This window comes from Pyrus communis, chromosome 7 (genome assembly GCF_041283825.1).
Source record: "Pyrus communis isolate YQ-2024b chromosome 7, ASM4128382v1, whole genome shotgun sequence".
NCBI lineage: Eukaryota > Viridiplantae > Streptophyta > Magnoliopsida > Rosales > Rosaceae > Pyrus > Pyrus communis.
Genome location: NC_142571.1, coordinates 23,326,944 through 23,351,032, shown reverse-complemented (window position 1 = coordinate 23,351,032; position 24,089 = coordinate 23,326,944). Strand labels below are relative to the sequence as shown.

Genomic DNA, 24,089 nt, shown 5'->3' with positions numbered 1-24,089 from the left:
TTATTTTTATTATCGTGGGCCTTCCCTAACTGCCAAAAGATAATAATGTCGACGACTTTACTTGTTAATTTCTCCTTCGTTATAACTCCGTTTGGCGAATGGTTTTTGGCCACATGTTTGGGGGATCAAGCTCTCTTTGAAAATACTAAGAGTGACCCTAAAAGGTTAACGAATTTTCAATGACTATTTAAAAATTTTCAATCTTTGTAACTAGTTAACTAAAACTTTAAAATTAACGGAAAAAAAAAATCACAAACATGAAATACGTAAATTACAGTAGTGGAATGCGGGAACGAGATTTCACACATACAACAAGAAAGCCCAAGAACGTAAATGTTGCACCACGCCCTTGAAAAGCGACAATTGAAAGAATTCTCTTAATTATGTGAAAAGAAAAATCAAAATGGGTTTCGGGGATAGTGGAAACGACACTATTGGAGACATAATGAAAATCGGTTTCAAGATGGGTGACGCCAGTGCAATATAGTATGCATAATTTTTCAAGAGAAGGGAAAGAAGAACCAGAAATAAATCCAGCTACAAAACACTGTCCAGAAACTCCACACGAGTTAGAGACAATGTGCAAAGTGAGTGCAGACAACTTTTAGCCACAACATAAGAAGATAATGGAAGTCAAAATTGTTGCTTTGGAAAAAGGATTTGTAAAAGGTGACCCCAAGACAACAAGGCTCCCTGCTTTGCGGTATGGGAGGAACGTCTATCGTACATAGTCTTACCCTTACTTTGCAAAGAGGATGTTTTCACGACTCAAACCCATGACCTTTTGGTAACAAAGGAGTAACTTTTCCGTCGCATCAAAACTCGCAAAAAAGATTTGCAAAGCATGTGGAATATATTTAGTGGTAGCCAATTTGAGACTCCTTCAATGAACTACATGTTGCAGTATAAGGATGTTGCTGATGAAAAGAGACTAGATTGCATCACAGTGCAATTCGAAATGAAGTTTTGGATTCTAAGTTTGAATGTTTAAGTTTATATTCAAGTGTAATGAAAGGTTAAGATTAAAGCATCTAAACGATGTAGAGTGTGTCACATGTCTTTGTTAGTGGTGTTTTAAGTTGTCTCGTGCGATGCACGTGATCACTCTTAGATGGGTGAATCATTTGAAATCCTAATGGTTTTTTGTCTTTAGCTCCCCTTCGCAACATATGTGTGTGATGTGAGATTCATTGGTTCTGTAATCAAATCCAAGAGAAATACAAAGAGAGCAAAGTACTCCCCAAGCTTACACCACCACTGTTCATCTATGTGTTCTTCATTTTTATAGAAAAACTCATATCACCAAACCTCTCAATTTACAGAAAACTATTGGAATGACACATCAGTAATATCATATACACATCAGCAAAGCCATGTCAGCAGAGTTTGTTAGAGTTGTTAAAGGTTGTTAAAAGTTTTGTTAGAGTTGTTAAAGGTTGTTAAAAGTTAGTTCACATTGTAGCTTGTGGATTACAACTCACTTGGGATATAAAATGACTGATTGTGTTTCTGTACTCATTGTGAAATAATACAAGATCGAATTCTACTTTCTCTCTCTGAGTGTTCATCCTTCTCTCTCTACATTTCTTAAGCCTTAGTATTTCATTTTAGTGTTCTGGTTTGGTTATCATGGTATCAATCGCCTAGACGAACCTTGGTGCCATTTTCTTCCGATGTAGGTTAAAAGGTTGGAGATCTCTTTGGGGAGCTTACATCTAAGTTTCTTCATCTGAGTTTTTCGATTCAAGGTTATCGCCTTCTCAAGTTATATTCTTGGAACTTTATGCATTGTAGGTGTTTGATAAATTACCATAGTGAGAATCTTGTTAAGTTTTTTTCTTTTTTTTTTTTTGAGCAATTGTTGTTTAGTTGAGAAGATATTAAAATCAATCTCAATTTTTCTTAGAAATTGTGTTGAACTTCGATGAAGTTTGTGTTGATTGAGGTCGATGCCAAGAGAAATAAGAATTTTCATGAAGAAAGAATTGTTACAAGTATGTTGATTAGAAGCCAATGCCAAAAGAAGTGAGATTTTCTTGAAGATTGTTTACTGTGAAGATTGTGAATTAAAGATTGTGAATTGAAGATTGCTTGGTGCAAAGATTGTTGCTGTAAAGATTGCGAAGTCTGTTTACTGTAAAGCTAGTTTTTCTGAAGATTGTTTACTGTGAAGAGTGATTAGTTGCAATTCTTGATTTGATATGGCGTCTAATAGTGTCAAGATTGAAAGTCTACTAGGAATGATAACTGTGAATCTCTAAGATGACAACTTTGTCAAGTGGAGTTATCAATTCCAGTCGGTTCTCAGAGGGTATGATTTGTTTGAGTTCTTTAATGGAGAATTTCAATGTCCACCAAAGTTTTGCATCACTCATGAATGTGGTGTCACTAAGGAACTTACAATTGCCTATAAAGAATGGGTCAAGAAGGATTTAACTTTGTTAAGCTTACTAATTGCAACACTTTCTGATGAAGCCATGGATCATGTCATTGGCTATAAAACATCACAAGAAGCATGGGAGTGTCTTCAAGAAAGGTTTGCATCTGTTTCGATGGTGAGAGTGAATCAATTGAAGACAGAATTTCATACTGCACAGAAAGAGGCTGATTATGTGGATAAGTTTTTACTACAATTGAAAGGGATAAGAAATTATTTAGTGTTAGCTGGAGAAAAAGATAACAGATAATGATTTTATGATTGATGTGTTGTCTGGTTTACCAACAGATTTTTAGGTCATTAAAATAGTATTGCTGGCAAGAGATACATCAAGTTCTCTCAAAGATTTTGGAGCACAGCATCTTGGTGCTGAAGCATATATTGATTCCAAGATTACAAGGTTGTCAACCACAATGTCAACTATGTGTGTTCAAGGTGAGCCTACCAATTCACAGAGATTTCAAAGAAACTATCAAGGGTATGAGCAAGGAAAGAGTTCTAATACTCAGAGATTTTACGGAGAAGTAAATTTTGATAGAGGGTCTGGCTATGCTGGAAATAAGGGGAAAGTCTTTTCATCCACAGTAGAGAAATAATTACAACAATTACAATAACAAGAGGTATTCTGGAAATAACAACAACAATTTTAGGTCATATTCTAACCTTGGAGATAAGACAGGGAATTCTAATCCTGACAGAAGTGATGGTTCAAATACTAAAGGTTCTCGAAAACAATTTTGGTGGGAATGGTTCAAATGGATCTTTTTCTGGAAATGGTTCAAGACAAGGAAGTGGTTGGTAGGGTAATACAAACTACAAATCATCAGTTTCACCAAAATGTCAAATATGTTCTAGAAGAAGGCACACTGCCTCTAACTGCTATTACAGAAGCACTCAGCATCAGAATCAATCATTTGGGAATGGTAATGTGCATTAAATTTATGGAAAAATAAGTCACATAGCATTGGACTGTTATCACATAAACAACTACCATATCAAGGCAACCCACCACCACATCCATCATTTTGCTGGTATGACTGCTCAAGGAACAAATGGTATTGGTTCCAATCCAAATGTACATGAATTCTCTGTAGCTAATACATGGGTACTGGACACAGGGGCCACTCACTACATGACATCTAATCTTGATATCATCAATCAGGTTATTCCTTACAATGGTGATGCTAAGATCACGGTTGGTAATGGTGAAGGTTTACAAGTTCAACATATTGGATCTTTAATTATAAAAACATCATCTAATGCTCTTATTATGCATAATGTTTTACATGTTCCCAAAATAATTATGAATCTGTTGTCAGTTAAAAAGTTATGCAGAGATAATGGTTGTTGGTTTGTATATGATGATTTGATCTTCTTTATACAGGACAAGGTAACAAGAATGATTTTGTACCAATGAGAGAGTGATGATGGTGAGCTATTCAAGATACCAGTTAGTGTGTTTCTCATTCATTTACTGGAAAGTTGGGAAAATGTGATGCATTCTTAGGGAAGAAAGTAAAGACTTCAGTATGACATAGGAGATTGGGACATCCTTTAGAAGAAGTATAAAGTTCAATGATGCAAAGTGCACGGTTACCAGTTAGTATTGATTCATCTCCTTCTATATGTTATGCTTGTATTCAAGGTAAGATGAGTAAACTGTCTTTTCATGTAAAACAAGAGAGATCAAAATTTATATTTCAAAAGATACATTCAGATGTCTAGGGTCCTGCACCTCAGAAAACCATAGAAGAATGTAGGTATTACATCAGTTTTATAAATGGTTTCTCTAGGTTTGTATGGATTTAAACCTATGGTGAATAAATCAAATACCTTTTATGTATTTGTCAAGTTCCACGATTTTGTGTTTAATCAGTTCAATACCATTATTAAATGTTTCCAATCTGATGGTGAAGGGGAATACATGAGTAATACGTTCAAGAACTTTCTGGTAAATAAAGGAATTACTCATCAAGTGTCTTGTCCCCATACCCCTCAGCAAAATGGAATTGCTGAGAAGAAGCATAAACACTTAGTTAAGATAGCTTTGACTTTGATGATAGAAGCACAAATTCCTACATCTTTTTGGTATCATTCATGTTCACATGTAGCTTTCTTAATTAACAAAATGCCTTGTAGAATTTTAAAGATGAAGTCCCCTTATCAGGTTCTTTTTGGACAAAATCCTGAGATTTATAATCTCAAGATCTTTGGAACTATTATTTATCCATTACTCAGGCCTTTTAATGCTAATAAATTGCAACCTAGAGTCATTCAATGTGTGTTTATGTTTGCTCCAAGATATAAGGGGGTCATCTGTTATGATATTAAATCCATAAAATTTATTGTGTCTAGGCATGTGGTACATGATGAAGATGTATATCATTTTATGTAAGTCTGGTTCAAGAAGTATATCAGATCATAAACTAGCAACACAGTCTCATGGTATAATACATTTTCCTGATACACTTGGAAATCCAGTAAACACTGGACAGAATTCATAGGAAATTTATACAGTGGCTAACAATGATTCAACCAATACATTAGTGACAAATGATTATACATTTGATTCAAATGGTAACGAGGGGGTCTTAGATTCACAACAGTGTGGTTCAAGTGCTAATGCAGAATCTCCACAGTTACAACAACATCATCATTCATCCCATCATCACTTTGGTACATCATCAATGTTGTCTGTCCATTCATCCACACAACTTGAGGTAATTCTTCTGATCCATCTGCAGACAATGAGTCAATCACACATTCTATGACTACTAGATTAAAAAGTGGCATTATACCTAGAAAGAATTATGCAGCTTTACTTGCCTCATGTCCTGAATTGCATTATCTCGAATTAACTGAGGATGAACCACTTGTTGAGAGGTTTCTCCTTCTTATCTGAGATTGTTGATACTTCAAAGCCTTCATCATTTAAAAAAGCTGCAACACTACCATAATGGCAGGCAGCGATGCAAGAGGAATGTGACTCACTTAGACCACAAGGAACTTGGACTTTGGTACCATCTCTAGAAAATAGGGCAATTGTTGGGAGTAAATGGGTATACAAGGTCAAAAAGAATTCATATATGAGTATTTCAAGGTATAAAGCAAGACTAATGGCTCAGGGGTTCTCACAAGAGCATGGTATTGATTACTTAGACACTTTAGTCCTACTGTAAGGCATACAACTGTTAGAATGATTCTAGCTTTGGCTGCAAGAAAGCTTTGGGATCTTAGACAACTTGACATCAAGAATGCATTGCATGGTGATTTACAAGAAGAGGTGTTTATGAAACAACCTCAGGGTTTTGTTGATGCATCTCATCTTACATATGTGTGCAAGTTAATTAAATCCTTATATGGATTGAAGCAAGCCCCACGGGCATGGAATTCCAAGTTCACTAGCTATTTTGCAGCTCTATAATTTGTTGCTTCATCATCTAATACAAGTTTATTTGTCAAAATAGACAACACAAATATGATAATTCTATTTCTCTATGTGAATAACATCATCTTTGCAGGATCAAACTCTTCAAAAGTTCAACAAGTTATTTAAGAATTGTCTTCTGTGTTTGAGCTCAAAGATATGGGGAAACTGACCTATTTCTTAGGATTGCAAGTTTACTACAAAACCAATGGAGATATATTTGTGAATCAGTCTAAATACATTAAATATTTTATTAACAAGGCAGGTATGGATTCCTGTAAACCTGCAACAACTCCATGTAAACCACATCAGCAATTACTTGATGCAGAAGGCACTGTTTTAACAGATCCCACATTATATAGGAGTATGGTTAGTTCATTGCAGTATTTGACCTTCATAAGGCTAGATATTATGTATGCAGTTAACTCAGTATGTCAATTTATATCTTCACCAACAGAATTACACTTTACATCTGTCAAGAGAATACTGAGATATCTTCAGGGCATAGCTCAACATGAAATTTTATATTCTTCAGGTACAATGCTTCATCTTAATGTCTTTCCAGACTCGGATTGGGTTGCTGATCTCAATACTAGAAGACCACTCGCTGGCTATGTTGTATTCTTAGGAAACAACCCGATATCTTGGTAATAAAAAAGGCAGAACTCAGTTTCTAGAAGCTTTACTAAAGATGAGTGTAAAGCATTAGCTCATACTGCAGCTAATGTTACTTGGGTGAGAAATATATTGAAAGATTTAGGTGTTGGTTTGTTTACACCTGCAATTATTCATTGTGATAACATTTCAGCTATAACTTTAAGTGCCAATTTTGTCTTCCACTCAAGAATTAAACACTTGGATACAAATTATCGCTTTATTCGAGAGAAAGTCCAAAAAGATGATTTAGAAGTGATATACATTTCTACTGATGAGCAAACTGCTGATATTTTAACAAAATGACTTCATAGCCCTGCATTTGTTCGACATTGTTACAATCTCAAACTTGGGAATCCCAGTTGAGATTGAAGGGGGATGTTGGAATGACACATCAGCAATATCATATACACATTAGCAAAGCCATGTCAGCAGAGTTTGTTAGAGTTGTTAGAGGTTGTTAAAAGTTAGTTAACACTGTAGCTTATGGATTACAACTCACTTGGGATATAATATGACTAATTGTATTTCATTTGTACTCGCTGTGAAATAATACAAGATCGAATTCTACTTTCTCCTTCTGAGTGTTCATCATTCTCTCTCTACATTTCTTAAACCTTAGTATTTCATTTCAGTTTTTTTGGTTTGGTTATCACAACACCACAATTAATCAAACTAGGCCAATTGGATTTGTCACGGAAAAAATAATTGTTAGTAAAAGGTGTTGAGTCCCACATTGGCCATAGCAAAAAGAAATAATAATTTAAATATCCTAACCAACACCGATACCTTTTTATGATAAAACTTCACACCTGACTGATTCTGTAGATGGTAATTATTAAGTTGGGGACAGTATCGATGTTGTTGGAAGTGGGCATTCGGCCTTCTCTCTAATACCCTAGGCCCCGCGTGTATGGTGAGTCCCCTTGGCTCCACATGGTTGTCGATGTGTGAATCTCCCACGTGTGACCCACTAATTCGGTCCAACGTGAGGGGGCATGTTGTATCCCACATCGGCCGTAGTAAAAAAAAGTAATAGTTTAACTATCCTAACCCCCACTCTAACTAGCACTGATGCCTTTTGTTATAAAACCACATACCTAACGAATTGTGCAAGTGGTAATTACCAAGTTGGGGACAATATCGGTGGTAATTACTAAGTTGGTCACAATATTGTTGAAAGTGAGCCTTCGACCCCTCTCTCTGATAATTCTACAAAAGAAACATCAGGTGCAAGTTCTTCAGCATATATTTCATGACCTGATCAATACAAGAATACAAACAAGAAAAACTCAAATTACCTGTAACCCTAAAAACCTTTAGAATGGAATTTTCGTGGCGGTGCCTCAGTACTATGCTTACAAATTCTATTTCTTGATCTTTTACATCAGAGAAATCTAGGATAGAAGGGAAACCCATGGATGACCCCATCTTCTAGAGAAAACAATAGTTTGTGCAAACTCCGACAAGAAAAAAGGAGAGTATGTGATGCAAATATATCCTTCAAAAGACTAGTGATCAAGGCTCTAAAAGACGTTAGGGAGCGATGGACTGAAACCTAGCGCCTAGGCAAGGGCATGGGCAGATTTAAGTTAATTTATTATGTATCATATAAACAAGTCCTTATTTACATCTAAAAAAGCTATACTTATATTGAGAAATTGAACTTATATTGAGAAATTGAACTTATTATTTATATTATCATGGGCCTTCCCTATATAGAACTGCCAAAAGACAACAATATCGACGACTTTGCTTGTTATTTTCTCCTTCGTTATAACTCTATTTGGTGAATGATTTTTGGCCACATGTTTGGGGGATCGAGCTCTATCCGAAAATACTAAAAGTGACCCCGAAAGGTTAACGAATTTTCAATGACATTAAAAAATTTCAAACTTTGTAACTAGTTAACTAAAGCTCTAAAATTAAAGAAAATAAAAAATAAAAAATAAATCACAAACGCAAAATACTTAAATTCCAATAGTGAAATCCAAGAACGAGATTTCACACATATAACAAGAAAGCCAAAGAATGTAATTGTTGCAGCACACCCTTGAAAAGCGACAATTGAAAGAATTCTCTTAATTATGTAAAAAAATAAAATAAAATAAAAAATTTAAAATCGGTTTCGGGATATTGGAAACGACATTGTTGGAGATATAATGAAGGGAGTAGAATTCTCTCCCCTCCTATTCTCATCCCCTTTCCTCTCCTCCTCTCACATATTGCTTTTTGTCTTCTTCTGGCTATTAAAAAATTAACACAAAACGTTGACGTGGTTTAACTGTAACCGTTCAAATAGGAAGGGAATGAAGGGGAGAGAATCCTACTCCATAATGAAGTGCTTCCAACTTTTGCATATGGTGTTGCACTTTCAATAGTTTGAATACACAACTCAATCTCAATTTCGGAGAAATTTTTCAGTGTGTCGGAAACACTGTTTTGTACACCAAGAATAATAATATAATTGGTTGGAATTTTTTTCAACTTTTCAATCAGTTGTATTATTACACTTATTGTACGAAGTCATGTTCCACATACTGAAAAATCTCTCCAACCCCTGCTCCAAGATCATTGTCTCTTTTTCTTCTTTTGGTGTGTTACCTTTTAATTCCTTGATATTACATATATGTCTGATTTTTTATCTTATTTGTTTATATGCGCCATTTTGATAGATATGGCATTAAACACATGACTTCGAATGCAAACATCCTAAAAAATGATCGTATGGTACTATTGGGCGAGATAGGATCCTCGCTGGATCCTCTTTGTGAGGATCTTGGGAATCCTTTAATCATGTCTTTTCATCGTATATCGTATGGTTAGAAATTATATTAAATTATATTATTTAAAATTGAACACAAACAGTACCTAACAAAAACTGACCGCACGTTGTATGATAGACGAATAAGATTAAAATATCCCCAAGATCCTCACAAAGAGGATCCAACAAGAATCCTATCTCTTATTGGGCCTGTTGGTGGCATATAATAAGGCTCCGGTCGCCTAACGTTGCTTCGTGCACAAATGATGGCAGATTAATGCAGGAGTGATGAGAAAAATGTGTACTCTTTGTTTATTCATTTATCTTTATTAGTTGATGTATACATGGTCTTACTTTATAGACTTTTATTATCTGTGTGCTCTTTTATTTTGCATAAAAATAAAGAAAAATTAATGAAAATGATTCGAAAACTTTGAGTTTTAACGATAAAGATAAAATAAAGGGTAAAGTGAATAGTACCAAGATTGACTTTTTAGTGTAAAAATATGATTTTTCATTAAAATGAATAGTATCAGAAGTTTTTCGTTAAAATTCTCTAAAAATAATTAATGTGATAGAATCGTGGTATTTTTATAATCCAATTTCCCTCGATAATAGTTTTATTGCATGTATAATATATAGTCACTGTTGTTATAGGTGTCTCCCTTTTTAATTTTTTCTTTTGTTTGTGTGTGCAAGGTAGGGATTGTGTCCCTCCGCAGGGCTCCACTATTTTTGTACACAGTGAATTATGTAATGAATAGGAAAGTATGCTGTCGTTGTGAAAAGAGTTAGACAATTTTCCTTCCAAATTCCTCCAACAAGAACCGGATTGGGTGGGGACTCGTGAAATTAACCACCAAAACATTCCACACATGGACGCTTATTTATATGTGTAACCTTGAAGCATAGTTCCATGCCCCTATAGTTGAGAGAAGGAGAGAGATAGAGAGAAAATGGAACCAGCTGCTTGTGAACTGCAACAGTTTGAAGGAAAGCGGTCTGGCAAAGAAGAAAAGGAAGTTGAAGCATGCAGTGATCATACTAAACGAGGAGGGTGGACTACTTTCCCTTTTGTCACAGGTTCTCCCTCCATTTTTCACTCACTCTTTCATTTTTTTTTTTCCTCTTAATTAATTCCTTACTTTTGTAACCAATAACCGATCTTAGTGTACATCACTACATGTTATATGCAAATTAACAATGAATCACTCTACTAATTAATTTTATCTTACTAGAATTATGTTACCGTCGACAATAAATATATATATATATATCTCTACTAATTAATTTTATCTCACTAGAATTATGTTACTGTCGACAATATATATATGCCAGAGAGTATTGCTCATCTTTAATTTTAATATGCTATCTAGGCTTTTTTGTTTACATGCTTCATGTGTTCTGACCAAAATGTCACTTTTTCCTATAAGAGTTAACACAAACCAACTTGACAAAATAAGGTTACATGAGACATGAAATGGAAGTACAGGGGTCAAATTCACAGAATATTACAAGTTAAAAAAAAATAGGGAAGATAATAAGCAAAACTAAGCTTATAATCTATATATGTGTGTACCTAAGAGGGTTAATGTATTTCTTCACCCTTGATTAAATGATGAGCATATAGTATACACATGCATGCAGGAAGTGTGTTGGGACTGTCTATAGCAGCTGGCAGATGGGCATCGAATTTGATAGTATTTCTGATGACACGGTTCAATGTGAAAAGCATAAGCGCTACAAAAATCCATAACATCATTCTTGGCACCAACAATCTCTTCCCCATTGTCGGAGCCTTCATTGCCGATTCCTTTTTTGGATCTTTCTCTGTCGTCTCCACTTTTTCCTTCATTTCTTTACTGGTAAATAATTACCCACTAATTAATTACTCCATACTTAAATTAATTTAAACTTGCTCCAGCTGCACTCACTGCTAAAAAAAAACTGTTTGCACGACCGAACATTAGGCAACAATGTCGCCCATGTCAAGCTTTGCGTGATAAAATCTGGGTTTCGTTGCGCCAACTGTTCATGGCTCCAAAAAAAAAAATATATCATAGTGTACATAGTCTATCAATTCATGGTTTTATATAAGTTGGGGTAATTTTGTGAGTCAAAAGAAGCAAGGAGAAGTGGGGAGTGATGCAAGACACTTTTATATGTAGGAGTGGGAACCAAAGTGAAATGTTGACATACAAAGTGGAGCAGAAACTCACTGTGTATAATATAATATTGTTATTGATATGTACGACTATGTTAATGACTATTGTCATATAAAACTCGCTAGTTAAGGTAGGGAAATCAGTTTTGGGTCCTCCATTTTTGATCTGTACACAAACCTTCCTATATGGAGTTACCTATGCACTATTAAATTACTGACAGAGAAACTTTCATCAGGGTATGATGATGTTAACCATAATAGCTGCAGTACCCACCTTGCGGCCTTCAGCATGTGCAGCAATTGGCTCCTCACTTACAAGTCAAAGTCCATCAAAGTTTCAATACTCAGTCCTCTAAGCAGCACTATCACTAGCTTCACTAGGACTTGGAGGTACTCGCTTCACAATTGCAACCATGGGAGCTGACCAATTCGACAAGCCCCACGACCAAGGGGTTTTCTTTAACTGGTATTTTCTGGCCTTGTACGTAGCCAACGTCATCAGCTTCACTGCCATCATCTACATCCAGGACAACGTGGGATGGGGATTAGGGTTTGGGATTTGTTTCGTGGCAAATGTTATTGGATTACTGGTGTTTTTGTTGGGTAAACGATTTTATAAGCAAGTTAAACCAAAGGGTAGCCCGTTCGTTTGCATAGCACGTGTATTGGTCGCAGCCATTTGTAAGAGGAAAGCATCAGCTGCAATTTCAGGAGACGCGGATTATTATTATGGAGATGGAATTTTGGTTGACAACACAGTACCAACTAAAAGTTTCAGGTTTGCTTATGTTACTGTCAAGTATTTTGTCAAAAAATTTTGTTTTGTATTTCTATGTTAGTTCTGACTTAATTTTGTACTTTGGCTAAATTTATTGGTTACTTCATGTAATTGCGTTCTTAATCAACCAACATTGTATAGTTCACAAACTAAGCAATATAAATTTCAACTAGAGATCAATTATTGCTTCTTATTTTGGAAAATTTTTGTTTTTTAAATTATGTATGCTATTTTCAATCACTCAAATGTGCGTCTAACATCGAGAAATAATAATACAAAACGATGAAAGTGTACGTGTATGAAAAAATTATTTGCAGGGGTATTTCATGTCACTATGCATGATAGTACCTTCCTAAATTTCTCTCACAAATGCATGGACACCATTTTTTTAACGCGGATTCTTGAATTGTGTGGCACTAAAAACCGAAACAGACAAGCAATTTGATGGCTCATATGCAAAATCATGGAAACTGTGCACTGTCAAAGAAGTGGAAGACCTTAAAACCCTAATGAAAATCATGCCACTATGGTCTACTGGCATCTTTCTAAGCACTCCAATTGGTATTACCAGCAGCCTTTTTATACTCCAAGCCCTAACTATGGACAGGCATCTTGGACCACACTTCACAATCCCTGCCGGTTCATTCCTAGTCTTCAACCTTTTTGCCACAGCCATCTCCATTCTCATAGTAGATCGATTCGTACTATCCAAGTTAACACCCCTCCAAAGGATAGGAATCAGTCAAGTGATCAACGTTGTTGCATTGATTGGGTCGGCCCTAATTGAAAGAAGACGATTAGGAGTGGTAAGAGCACATAGCCTCATGAACAGCCCGGTTCAGTGGTGCCTATGTCAGCGCTATGGCTCGTGGTACCACTATCTGTTGTGGGAACTGGGGAGGCATTCCATTTTCCAGGACAAGTTGCACTGTTCTATGAGGAATTCCCAAAATCACTGAAAAGTACTTCAACAGCTATGATATCTTTGTTGATTGGAATCGGGTATTATCTCAGCACTGCAATTACAGATTTGGTAGACAAGACCACGGGACGGTTACCGAATGATATAAATCAAGGGCGGCTGGACAATGTATTTTGGATGTTGGCAGTGGTTGGAGTGGTGAATTTTGTGTACTATTTGATTTGTGCCAAGTTTTTTATGTATCAAAACCAAATAGTTGGACTCAAAAATTAAAATTCTAATGGGAAATGTCTCAAAATTCTAATAATTGAGGGGTACAAACTTTATTCATTACTTAAAAATAATTGTGGGTACAAACTACAAACTATCAATAAACTTTACATTATATCATTTCCCTAGCGCAATTAACCACACACTGTTGAAACAACAAATAATTTCACTTGGTAATTGTTTGATTAAAAATTAGAGTGAGACAAGGTGAGAGATGCGGAAGTCGAACACATGAACTCAAATGCAGAAGCAAGCATGAAACATTTACACCCTTAAAAAATGTGTCTGGTACTGTTTGCCTATATAGCAAAACTCCGGCCGATCACCTAGCGTAGCTTTGTGAACAAATGATGACAGACAGATGTACGAGTGATGACAACTATGATACACTTTAACTTGTTTATTTGTTGGTTTAATTGATGGTCATACCTTTTCCTTTTAATATATATCATCACGAAATGTAATGCTAAAAAAACTAAATTTGTAAATAAAATTTGTAAAACTAAATGATATGTTCTCAATATGAGAAATTTTTCGGAGTTCGCGAACTCGAACTCACTTATATCAGATGGTGTTCCCTACCAATGCGAATTAGACACCTGGATCTTCCTTTTGTTTTTTTAATTTTAAACTGAGATGCGGAACCGTCAACAGAAAATCAAAAACAATTTAACGGAGTGATACTTCCACCGCCGGCCCCATCGAATGAAAACTCGGTGAGAGTAGCTGGCGGGGCGACACCGTTGCCAGAGCATTCTAGCAATCGCCTGTGAGGCAAGAGACTTTGCCGACGAAGTCGTGGGAGCAAAGGGTTCGGCCCCAGAGCGGTCGCCCCAAGATGCGGGTGCGGAAATTATTTTCATCTCGATCTTTGCGAGGGAGAAGCCGGCGGTTGGAAGATGTGAGACATGGGCATTGGAGAGAATGCCCGGCCACACTATTTATCCCACTTGTTCTCCACCATCGTTAGTCGTTACTCATTCTGCAAGCTTTGCTTGCTTGGGTTGGTTCCCATGGAGAGAGAGAGAAAGAATCGTGTTCACCGTTCACATCTTCTACATTGGCTCAATCCTATCTTCTCTTTTCCTCTTTTTTAGATGGCAGTTTGAAAGCAATTTGCAGAAGCCCTTGAGAACAATGTTGCCAGCAGCGCCTTCGGGGTTTCGAAGTAAACCTCCGTTAGTTTGTGTTTGACGGTTGCACTTCTGCTTTTAAAAATTAATATTAACTAAAAAATAAAGAAAAGAATATCCATTGTCTGTTCGCATAGATAGGGAACACCAGTTGGTATAAGTGAGTTGGAGTTTCGGGACTAACGGAAAATTTAATGAATATGTTTATCAACGTTTAAATAATAATTCAACATCAACTTTCATATCAATTAGTTTACAAAATTTTATCTATAAATTTAATCTCCCTAATTTTACCTCACCATGAATATCATGCGCACATTTAGTTCATTTCTTTTGTTTGAATAAGCAGAGTAAGAAAAGCGTGATAACTTTCTGCTAACCACCCAAAACCCTAATTTCGTGGCTTTTCTTAACTATAGAATACTTTCCCCACTAAACGTATCATCTATCAAGATTATAATTCATTTATTTTATTATCATTTAATTATTTTTGTTGAATATTTTATTCAATTTGAGATCTTTTACTAATCTACATGAATCAAAGAAAGTAACGGTTTATTATGAAGGTACTACTTGTTATCATAACCATGCACCAATTCACTACTACAATATTAGTTTTAGGTGGCGGATATTAGAAATATCATGTCAGATAAAATATATCCGACACATTATTTAATTAGTGGTGGATATTAAAAAAATCATGTCGGGTATATCCAACATAAAGTCTTGGTAGATATTTAATGACGGATATCAAAAAAATCATGTCAGTTATAACCCACAGTATTTTTGAATCCTTTTTTTAAATATTTTTGAAGATTCTGGCGGTTTTTAAGTTAATGGTGGTGGTTATAACCGACATAAATTGACTATTTTATTATTTTACTTTCTGCGCGGTTAGTATTTTAGTATTCTAATGGTTATAACCGACATAAATGAAAATTGTATTATTTTAATATGTTATATTGATTAAAAATAAATAAATAAACACATATTTAAAAAAAAAATTCACTCATGTCTTATTTTATTATTTTAAAATGTTATATTGATTATAAATAAATAAATAAACACATGTTTTAAATATTATTTTTTCACTCATGGCCTTGTCGGATAAAATGGACACGAACAAAGCAAAATTTTGGACGGCCGCCAGAATAATCTCTGAATGTTTTTTTTTTTGCGATTTTTTACACATGCTATCTCGGAGTATATACAAACATATCTGACGGTTGGATCATTGAAACTAGTTTCGTAGAATGTATATCCTATCAAATTGATAGATTTAACAAACACTTAAGAGATAATGTTATACTTCCATTAAGTATAAAATAAGATTTATCCACTAGTGTAAATATTTTAAATTGAAGATCGAATTCATTCATTGCATTCTTATAAGGTCGAGGAGTGTAGCTGTAAAAAATCAACAAAATCAGAGCTAAAATAACCGTTAAATTGTGATTTTTTGTTTATAACCGTCGAAAACTTTTGTTCTGTTACTTAATCTCTGAATGTTTGTTTTTTGTGATTTTTTACTTATGCGATCTCGGAGTGTGTACAAACAAGTTTGACGGTTAGATCATTGAAAAAAGTTTCGTAGAATGTGTATTGTGTCAAAACAGTAGATTAAATAAACACTTAAGAGTTAATGTTATACTTTCATTAAGTATAAAATAAGATTTTGTGGTATCTACTAGTGTAAATATTTTACATTGAAGATCAAATTTATTCATTGTATTCTTATAAGGTCAAGGAGTGTAGCTGTAAAAAATCATTAAAATCGGAGCTAAAATAACCGTTAAATTATGATTTTTCGTTTATAACCATCGAAAACTTTTGTTTCGTTACGTAATCTCTAAATGTTTGTTTTTTACAATTTTTTACGTTTGCAATCTTGGAGTGTGTACAAATAAGTTTGACAGTTGGATCATTGAAAAAAGTTTCGTAGAATGCATATCGCGTCAAAACGGTAGATTAAACAAACACTTAGAGTTAATATTATACTTCCATCAAGTATAAAGTAAGACTTGTGGTATCTACCAGTGTAAATATTTTAAATTGAAGATCGAATTCATTCATTGCATTCTTATAACGTCGAGAAGTGTAGCTGTAAAAAAAAATCATCAAAATCGGAGCTAAAATAACCGTTAAATTGTGATTTTTTGTTTATAACCGTCAAAAACTTTTGTTCTATTACCTAATCTCTGAATGTTTTTTTTTTGTGATTTTTTACGTATGCGATCTCGGAGTGTGTACAAATAAGTTTGATGGTTAGATCATTGAAAAAAGTTTCGTAGAACATGTATAGCGTCAAAACAGTAGACTAAATAAACACTTAAGAGTTAATGTTATACTTTCATTAAGTATAAAATAAGATTTTGTGGTATTCATTAGAGTAAATATTTTAAATTGAAGATCAAATTTATTCATTACATTCTTATAAAGTCAAGGTGTGTAACATCCCACATCGCCCAGAGTAGTGGATCATGTAAGTCTTATATGTATATCATATCTCTACCTAGCACGATGCCTTTTGGGAGCTCACTGGCTTCAGGTTCTGTAGGAACTTTGAAGTTAAGCGAGTTCGAGTGAGAGCAATCTCAAGATGGGTGACCCACTGGGAAGTTGCTCGTGAGTTCCTAGAAACAAAACCGTGAGGGCGTGGTCGGCGCCCAAAGCGGACAATATCGTGCTACCGTGGAGTCGAGCCCAGAATGTGGTGAGGGCCTAGGATATGACAATTTGGTATTAGATCCAATCTCTGGTCGGAAGTGTGCCGACAAGGACGTCGGACCCCTAAGGGGGGTGGATTGTAACATCCCACATCACCAAGGGGAGGGATCCTGTAAGCCTTATATGTATATTCTTATCTCTACCTAGCGCGAGGCATTTTGGGAGCTTACTGGCTTCGGGTTCCATAAGAACTCCGAAGTTAAGCGAGTTCGCTCAAGAGCAATCCCAAGATGGGTGACCCACTGGGAAATTGCTCATGAGTTCCCAGAAACAAAACCATGAGGGCGTGGTTAGGGTCCAAAGCGGACAATATCATGCTACCGTATAGTCGAGCCCGGGATGTGGTAGGGGTCCCGGCCGAGATATGACAAGGCACATATATAAAAAAAAAAAATCATTAAAACTGGAGCTAAAAGAATCGTTAAATTGTAACTTTTTATTTATAATCGTCGAAAACTTGTGTTCCGTTACATAATCTCTGAATGTTTGTTTTTTACGATTTTTACGTATGCGATCTTGTAGTATCTACAAACAAGTTTGACGGTTCGATCGTTGAAACTAGTTTCATAGAATGCATATCTCCGTTAAATTTGCCTAAATTTTTAAGTGGGAAAAGTAATTTGTGCTAAATTTTTATTTATGTTTTTCAAGTATTGATTAGACAATATTTAGTTTGTGTGATGATATTTTCATTGTACAATTATCTTTTTGTTTCTTTATTGCATATTTTACATGGGTTATTATCTATTAAACCAAACAATTATTTATTCAATTTTTAAAATTGTATTCTATTTAAATACATATTATTTATTTATTAAACCAAACAATTATTATTTTATTTTTTAAATCGTAACAAAATTTTGGGGAGGAAATTAAAATTTTGGGAAGGAATTTAAAATTTTGGGAGGGAATGTTGGGGGGATTTTTGCTGTCGGTTATAACCGACAATAATGAAAATGTTTTTGTCAATTTTATATTTTAAAAAATGTTTCTGTCAGTTTTAATCGACAGTAATGAAATTTTCCAAAATAAAACCCCTCCATCTCTTCCTTGGGCCGGTGCTTTCTCCCTTCCCCCTTTTCTCCTCTCCTAATTTCCTTCTCCTTCTCTTCTCTCCTCATTTACTTCCAGTTCAACACTTGCAACCAAAGTTCAGAAACCCTAGTTTTAGCTATCTCGAATATGGCGAAGCGTTCTGATGACTCCAATTCTTACCGTTGTCAGACAAGAAGAATGTAACATTCTCGCTTTCTTTCTCTCTCTCTCTCTCTCTCCCTCTCTCCCTTTCTTTCCCTCTCCCTATGTCTCTCTCTCTCTCTATCTCTCTGTCTCTCATATAGGGAACTGTGGTACGAATTTAAACTTGCTAAAATTTGTTAGTAGTTTGTAGTTACCCGGCCAAGAGGTGATTGAAAAACTTGAATAATTTTGTGTTGTTTGTTTCAGTGGGTTGGATGTTGTTGGTGGTGGTGCTACGAGCGGATGTTGTCGTCCAGAACGATTAGCACAACATTGGCCAGCGAGGTCACGAAGTATAGGAGGAAGCAGAGGAAATTTGCTGCTCAAGGTATATGTGTGTGCTAGACATGAGTTCAAGCACATTTATTTAAGATAAATGTAAGAAGCAAACAATAATGGATGTTGTTTAAGATAAATAGTCCATACAAATTATTCCCCTGTCAAACATGTTGTCATCAGAGAGGAAGGATTTGAAACAGGTTGAATATGGAAAATGCAGTGAATATGGAAGGATTTGAAACATGTTGTCAAACAGGTTGAAAATGCAGAAAGTGGTTTATATCTGACAATGCACAAACAGGTTGAAAATGCAGAAAGTGCAATGAATGCAGTGAATATGGAAGGATATGGAAAATGCAGAAAGCGGCTTATATTTTTTTTTATTATTAATATATTTAATGTCGGTTTTATCCAACAATAATGCTTTTATTTATTCTTATTAATAAATTCTCTGTATGTGACATCCCACATCGTCCAGGGGAGTGATCCTTATATGTATATTCACATCTCTACCTAGCACGAGGCCTTTTGGGAGCTCACTGGATTCGGGTTCCGTAGGAACTCCGAAGGTAAGCGAGAAGGGGGCTAGAGCAATCCCATGATGGGTGATCCACTGGGAAGTTGCTCGTGAGTTCCCAAAAACAAAACCGTGAGGGAATGGTAAGCCCAAAGTGGACAATATCATGCTACGGTGGTGGAGTCGGGCTCGGGAAGTGGTCCCCCCCGGGCCGGGATGTGACAAATTGGTATCAGAGCCTAACCCTGGTCGCGTGTGTGCCGACGAGGACGTCGGGCCCTAAGGGGGGTGGATTGTGACATCCCACATTGCCCAGGGGAGTGATCCTTATATGTATATTCACATCTCTACCTAGCACGAGGCCTTTTGGGAGCTCACTGACTTCAGGTTCCGTAGGAACTTCGAAGTTAAGCGAGAAGGGGGCTAGAGCAATCCCATGATGGGTGATCCACTGGGAAGTTGCTCGTGAGTTCCCAAAAACAAAACCGTGAGGGAATGGTAAGCCCAAAGCGGACAATATCGTGCTACGGTGGTGGAGTCGGGCCCGGGAAGTGGTCCCCCCCGGGCCGGGATGTGACACTGAAGGTTATATCCGACGCAAGTTCTGTCTGTTTTAGCTGATAGAAATGCTCTTATTTATTTATTATTAGTATATTATCTGTCGGTTATATCCAACACAATTTATGTCAGTTTTAGAGTATTTTCTATTGGAAAATTCATTTCCTGACGCTGTCAATTATATCGCTTATTATATCCGCCACTGCATCTATTTTCTGTCAAATTTTGCTTAAAATCCGACAATAATATACGTTTTTTGTCGATTTTTGAACCGTCAGTTACAGATAATTTTGTAGTAGTGGATTTGTGCGATACATGTGGACAATTAAACAGAAATTAATTCCAAAAATGATATGTAATATTGATGATAAAAAAATGAATATTTCCGATAGAATGTATGCAATCAACAATTACAACAAAAAATATATATATCGAAAATGATGGAGTATTGTCGGTGTGGGGCTGTTTTTTCGTTAGCATAGCACGTGTAATGGTCACATCCGTTTGGAAAAGGAAAGTATCAGGTGCAAAGTTCAAGAGACACATATTATTATTATGGAGATGGAATTTTGGTTTTTTTTTTATAATGAAATGATAGTAGTTTTATTAGAATATTAAAAACTCATACAAATAATATTAGATATGATATTCAATATAACATATAAGAGGTCCTTAGATTTTAGTTGTTACCCAAACACATATGACTGAGATGACCCTCCATAGTTAAAGGACTCCATTTCTAATGAAAATGTCAAGTACTTTGTGAATTGCCAGCTCCGAAGTCGAACTGACAACGAACCAACTAGCTAGTTTAAGGTATAGTGTGGATACCAACATGAAATTTGTGCCACCTAAAAGTACCAACTAAAAGTTTTAGGTATGCATATGTTAATAATAATATGGAGTAAGATTCTTTCCCCTTTAAATCTCCTCCCCTTCCCTTCTGTCCTCTGTTACTTCCCTCTTTGTCTTTCTCTCTATATAAAGAAGTCAACACAAGATGTTGACATGACTTATCATAATCATTCAAATAGAAGGAGAGAGAAGGTAAGGGGAGTTTAAGGGGAAGAGAATACTACGCAAGTTAATGTATAGGGGTTTATGTATGTCAATTAATTTTTGTTTTGTTTTTCTATGTTAGTTGATTTTTTATTTAATTTTTACTTTGAGTAAAACCAACTTAAAATCAATGAACCATTAGAAAACTCATTTTCTTGTTTTGCTTAATCAAGTTGTCAAATATTTTAAGCATTTAAATATAAACTAATATAATATTGTGGCTAATATGCATTTGGTCCTGACTGATCCTCAAAATAAGAACCTTAGGAGAGCATGACTCTTCAAGGATAACAACAATATAGGAGAATGAATGAAATTAAGACAGAGTGTTTTCCATACAAATAATTTCAATCTTATTTCCTTATAATATTGTTGAAGGTTTGCATGGGTTTTTTTGGTCCTTCCAAAGATATATAGCAGAAATTAAAAGAGTTGAATGAATAAAAGATAAGTTTTTTTCGTAACAAACAAATTAAGGAAACAGTAAATGGCAATAACTCACTTATGATGAATATGTGAACATTTAACAAAATATTAGGCATGGATGAATCAAGTAAAATGCATTTAATTGGTGTGTGCATATGTACACATATTTACACTGCAGACATACATACAATTATTTCATACGATGAATTTGGCCAAAAGTAAATCAAGCACGAGTTCATTAATTCACATATGACTAACCAAAATGGCTTATTTGTGATATGTTTGGAATTAATGGAAATTTTATGTGTTTCTGTCTCATGCTTAGTTGGAATATACAGGAAAGTACATTGTATAGTGCTCAATTGCTAATCAGTTAATAAATTAATATACTACTAATTATTTATTTTACCAATTCCATAATGTTATCCCATGATCTGAAACTTTTGAATTTTATTTAAATCCTAATTCGAAGATCATTTATAAAACAAAATAAAATAAAAAAACAAATCGTAGACGTATAATTATATAATCAAATAATGAAAAAAAATTCATATCGGGTGAAACAATTTATGATTTAAAAATGAATTCTTTTACTTTTTGTTGGAAACGATGGAGGAGGATTTGGTCCGGATCTCTCCCATCAAAGGCTTAGGATCAAGTGATCCGGATCGTTGAATTTTGATCCAACGACTACAATTATTATAACTTTAAAGGGCCTCCATGTTTGTAGCAGTTGGATCAAAATTCAACAGTCTGGATCACTTGATCCTCAGCTTTTGATGGGAGAGATCCGGACCCGATCCTCTTCCGGACACGATAGCTATTCAAAATGAAAAGCATCATAACATCAATGCAATGGATCATCAATACGGTGGATGATCGAAATATTTCATCCAAAACCTAAACATAACCATGAAGGAAAGCTTCATCCTAAGAAATAAGCCTTCATGGAGAATAAATTAAAATAAAATGAAAATGAAAAAATGCACACGTTTCTTCAATAATTAAAATTGTAAAGAAAATGTCTCAAAATTCTAATAATTGAGAAGTACAAATATTATTCAGTACTTAAGAAATAACTATGCGTACAAACTCACTTCATATTGTTTCCCCCACGCTCCGCATTAGGCCCAAAGAACCACAAAAATCCTTCTCGCCGGGCTTTGGGCCGAAAGGAGAAAAACACATTATTTAACCCAAAAAAATAAAAATCCTTTTCCGAAGCCGCAACCAATTAAACTTGATGAGTTGGTGCAACAGTTCTTGGTGAACTTGGTTCTCCGGGTGTTGGTTTACGCACGTATTTTCTTGCCCAGACATGTTTGCCATTAATGGAGAATTTGGCCTTACTTTTTCCATTAAGAACAACTGGAATGGAGGAAGCGGAACGAACCACAAGGCGAGCATACAAGGGTTGATCGTCACCCGTCACTTCTTGCATAAACACAGATTCCATAAAGTCCCCAAATTTCCTGTCCACCAAAAAAATTAATAAAATAGAACAAATCCAATTTTAATTTATAATTATACATGAAACCTAAGTAATTATATGTAACAAAAATAAAGTCATACCTACTGAAGTACTCTTTGACTTCATTTTCTGAAATGGGATAGCCTTTAGAAAATGTCAAGAAAATAGTCCTTTCATCAGCAGACACTTCTTCCGCTTCCACCCGACAACCGCCACCATTCAAACTCAAATTGTTCAACATATCACTCATTTCGTTGTTCAAAATATGGCGCTGAACAGCGAGATCATAAGGATCAAAAACACCCCGCAAGTAGTCTAGAGAGGCGTCACTCCTCATTACGGCACGAGTGAGGAGATTAATATGTTGAGGCCCCATGAATTGTTGATGATGATCATTGACAACCCCACGCATTCTTTGATTAGGAACAAAAGGTCTCATGTTTGATCCACTAGCAACATCATAGGGCACATCATTATGCATTAGAGGATTGTGCAAAGGATTAACATGGTACTGAGGCATCACAATATTTTGATCTCCAATCAAGGCAGGGTTTAGTAATATTTCTTGAGCGTTGTTTGGGTGACGCTTCGGGAGCAAGTCATCAAACGCTCGCATGCAAACCTCATTCAACAATTTGGTGACACCCCGAATGATTCCTAGGCGGTTTTGATGAAAATATTTGAGGGTGACGTCGCTATTGGTTAGAGCGTTGAGTAGGGGAATCTCATGGTTACTGAAGTCGGGGTAGAAGTCGTCATTTTGTATGCAGTTTAGAGCCACCACAGACTCCTCCGCTACGGCACTTAGAAGGGTGTCAGGTAGATTTGAACATAATTTGTGCACAAAGTTGTACTCTTTGCCCGCATGCTCGAGCCACATCCACAGGGCCACGATTTGGGCTGACTCACCCGGGTCACGCCCAAGGACAAAGGCAAGGCGGGAGAAGACCTTACGGTCGACTTTGTGAAACAAGGTGAACTCTTGTTGGGAGACTGGAACTGGGGCTTGGGGCACGCCTGCAGAGGTAAAGAAAGTGGATGAAGAGGACGCAGTCATTGTTGTTGAAATGAGTATGAGGCTGATTAGGGCTTTGGTTTGGGTGATTGGTAGAGTAGGGTGGCTTCATTTTAAAGGGGAGGAGGAGTTGGTGGCGTTGCGGTGTGCTTGTCTGTGAAAGGTGGCGATGATTTGTCATAAATTTGCAGAAATGGAAGCATGGTTTGGTTTTTAACCATTACTATATATATTTTCTTTGTTGTTTGA

At 35.7% G+C, this 24,089-nt stretch overlaps 1 protein-coding gene, 1 long non-coding RNA gene and 1 pseudogene across 2 annotated transcripts; 2 read left to right on the top strand and 1 right to left on the bottom strand.

The window, feature by feature from the left end:
• Positions 1 to 1,216: 1,216 nt before the first annotated feature.
• LOC148695918 (uncharacterized) lies at positions 1,217 to 7,095 on the top strand. The gene is made up of 2 exons (XR_015964057.1): positions 1,217 to 1,748; positions 3,822 to 7,095. It is a non-coding gene; the product is annotated as an uncharacterized LOC148695918 (long non-coding RNA).
• A 3,143-nt stretch (positions 7,096 to 10,238) lies between these two features.
• On the top strand, positions 10,239 to 13,419 carry LOC137733491 (protein NRT1/ PTR FAMILY 2.7-like; annotated as a pseudogene).
• A 9,169-nt stretch (positions 13,420 to 22,588) lies between these two features.
• Positions 22,589 to 23,882, bottom strand: LOC137734412 (uncharacterized). Its single transcript, XM_068473685.2, has 2 exons — positions 22,927 to 23,882; positions 22,589 to 22,826 (listed from the first exon to the last, which is right to left on the bottom strand). The coding sequence occupies exons 1-2, from the start codon at positions 23,880 to 23,882 to the stop codon at positions 22,589 to 22,591; spliced, it is 1,194 nt and encodes a 397-aa protein (XP_068329786.2).
• Between the last annotated feature and the right edge of the window lie 207 nt (positions 23,883 to 24,089).

What these genes read in the sequence shown, in the direction of transcription:
- LOC137734412 (XM_068473685.2), bottom strand. Translation starts at nt 23,882, where the DNA reads ATGACTGCGTCCTCTTCATCCACTTTCTTTACCTCTGCAGGCGTGCCC. An exon ending in GTCAAAGAGTACTTCAGTAG is followed by an intron (nt 22,827 to 22,926) that starts GTATGACTTTAT and finishes TTTGGTGGACAG; the next exon opens with GAAATTTGGGGACTTTATGG.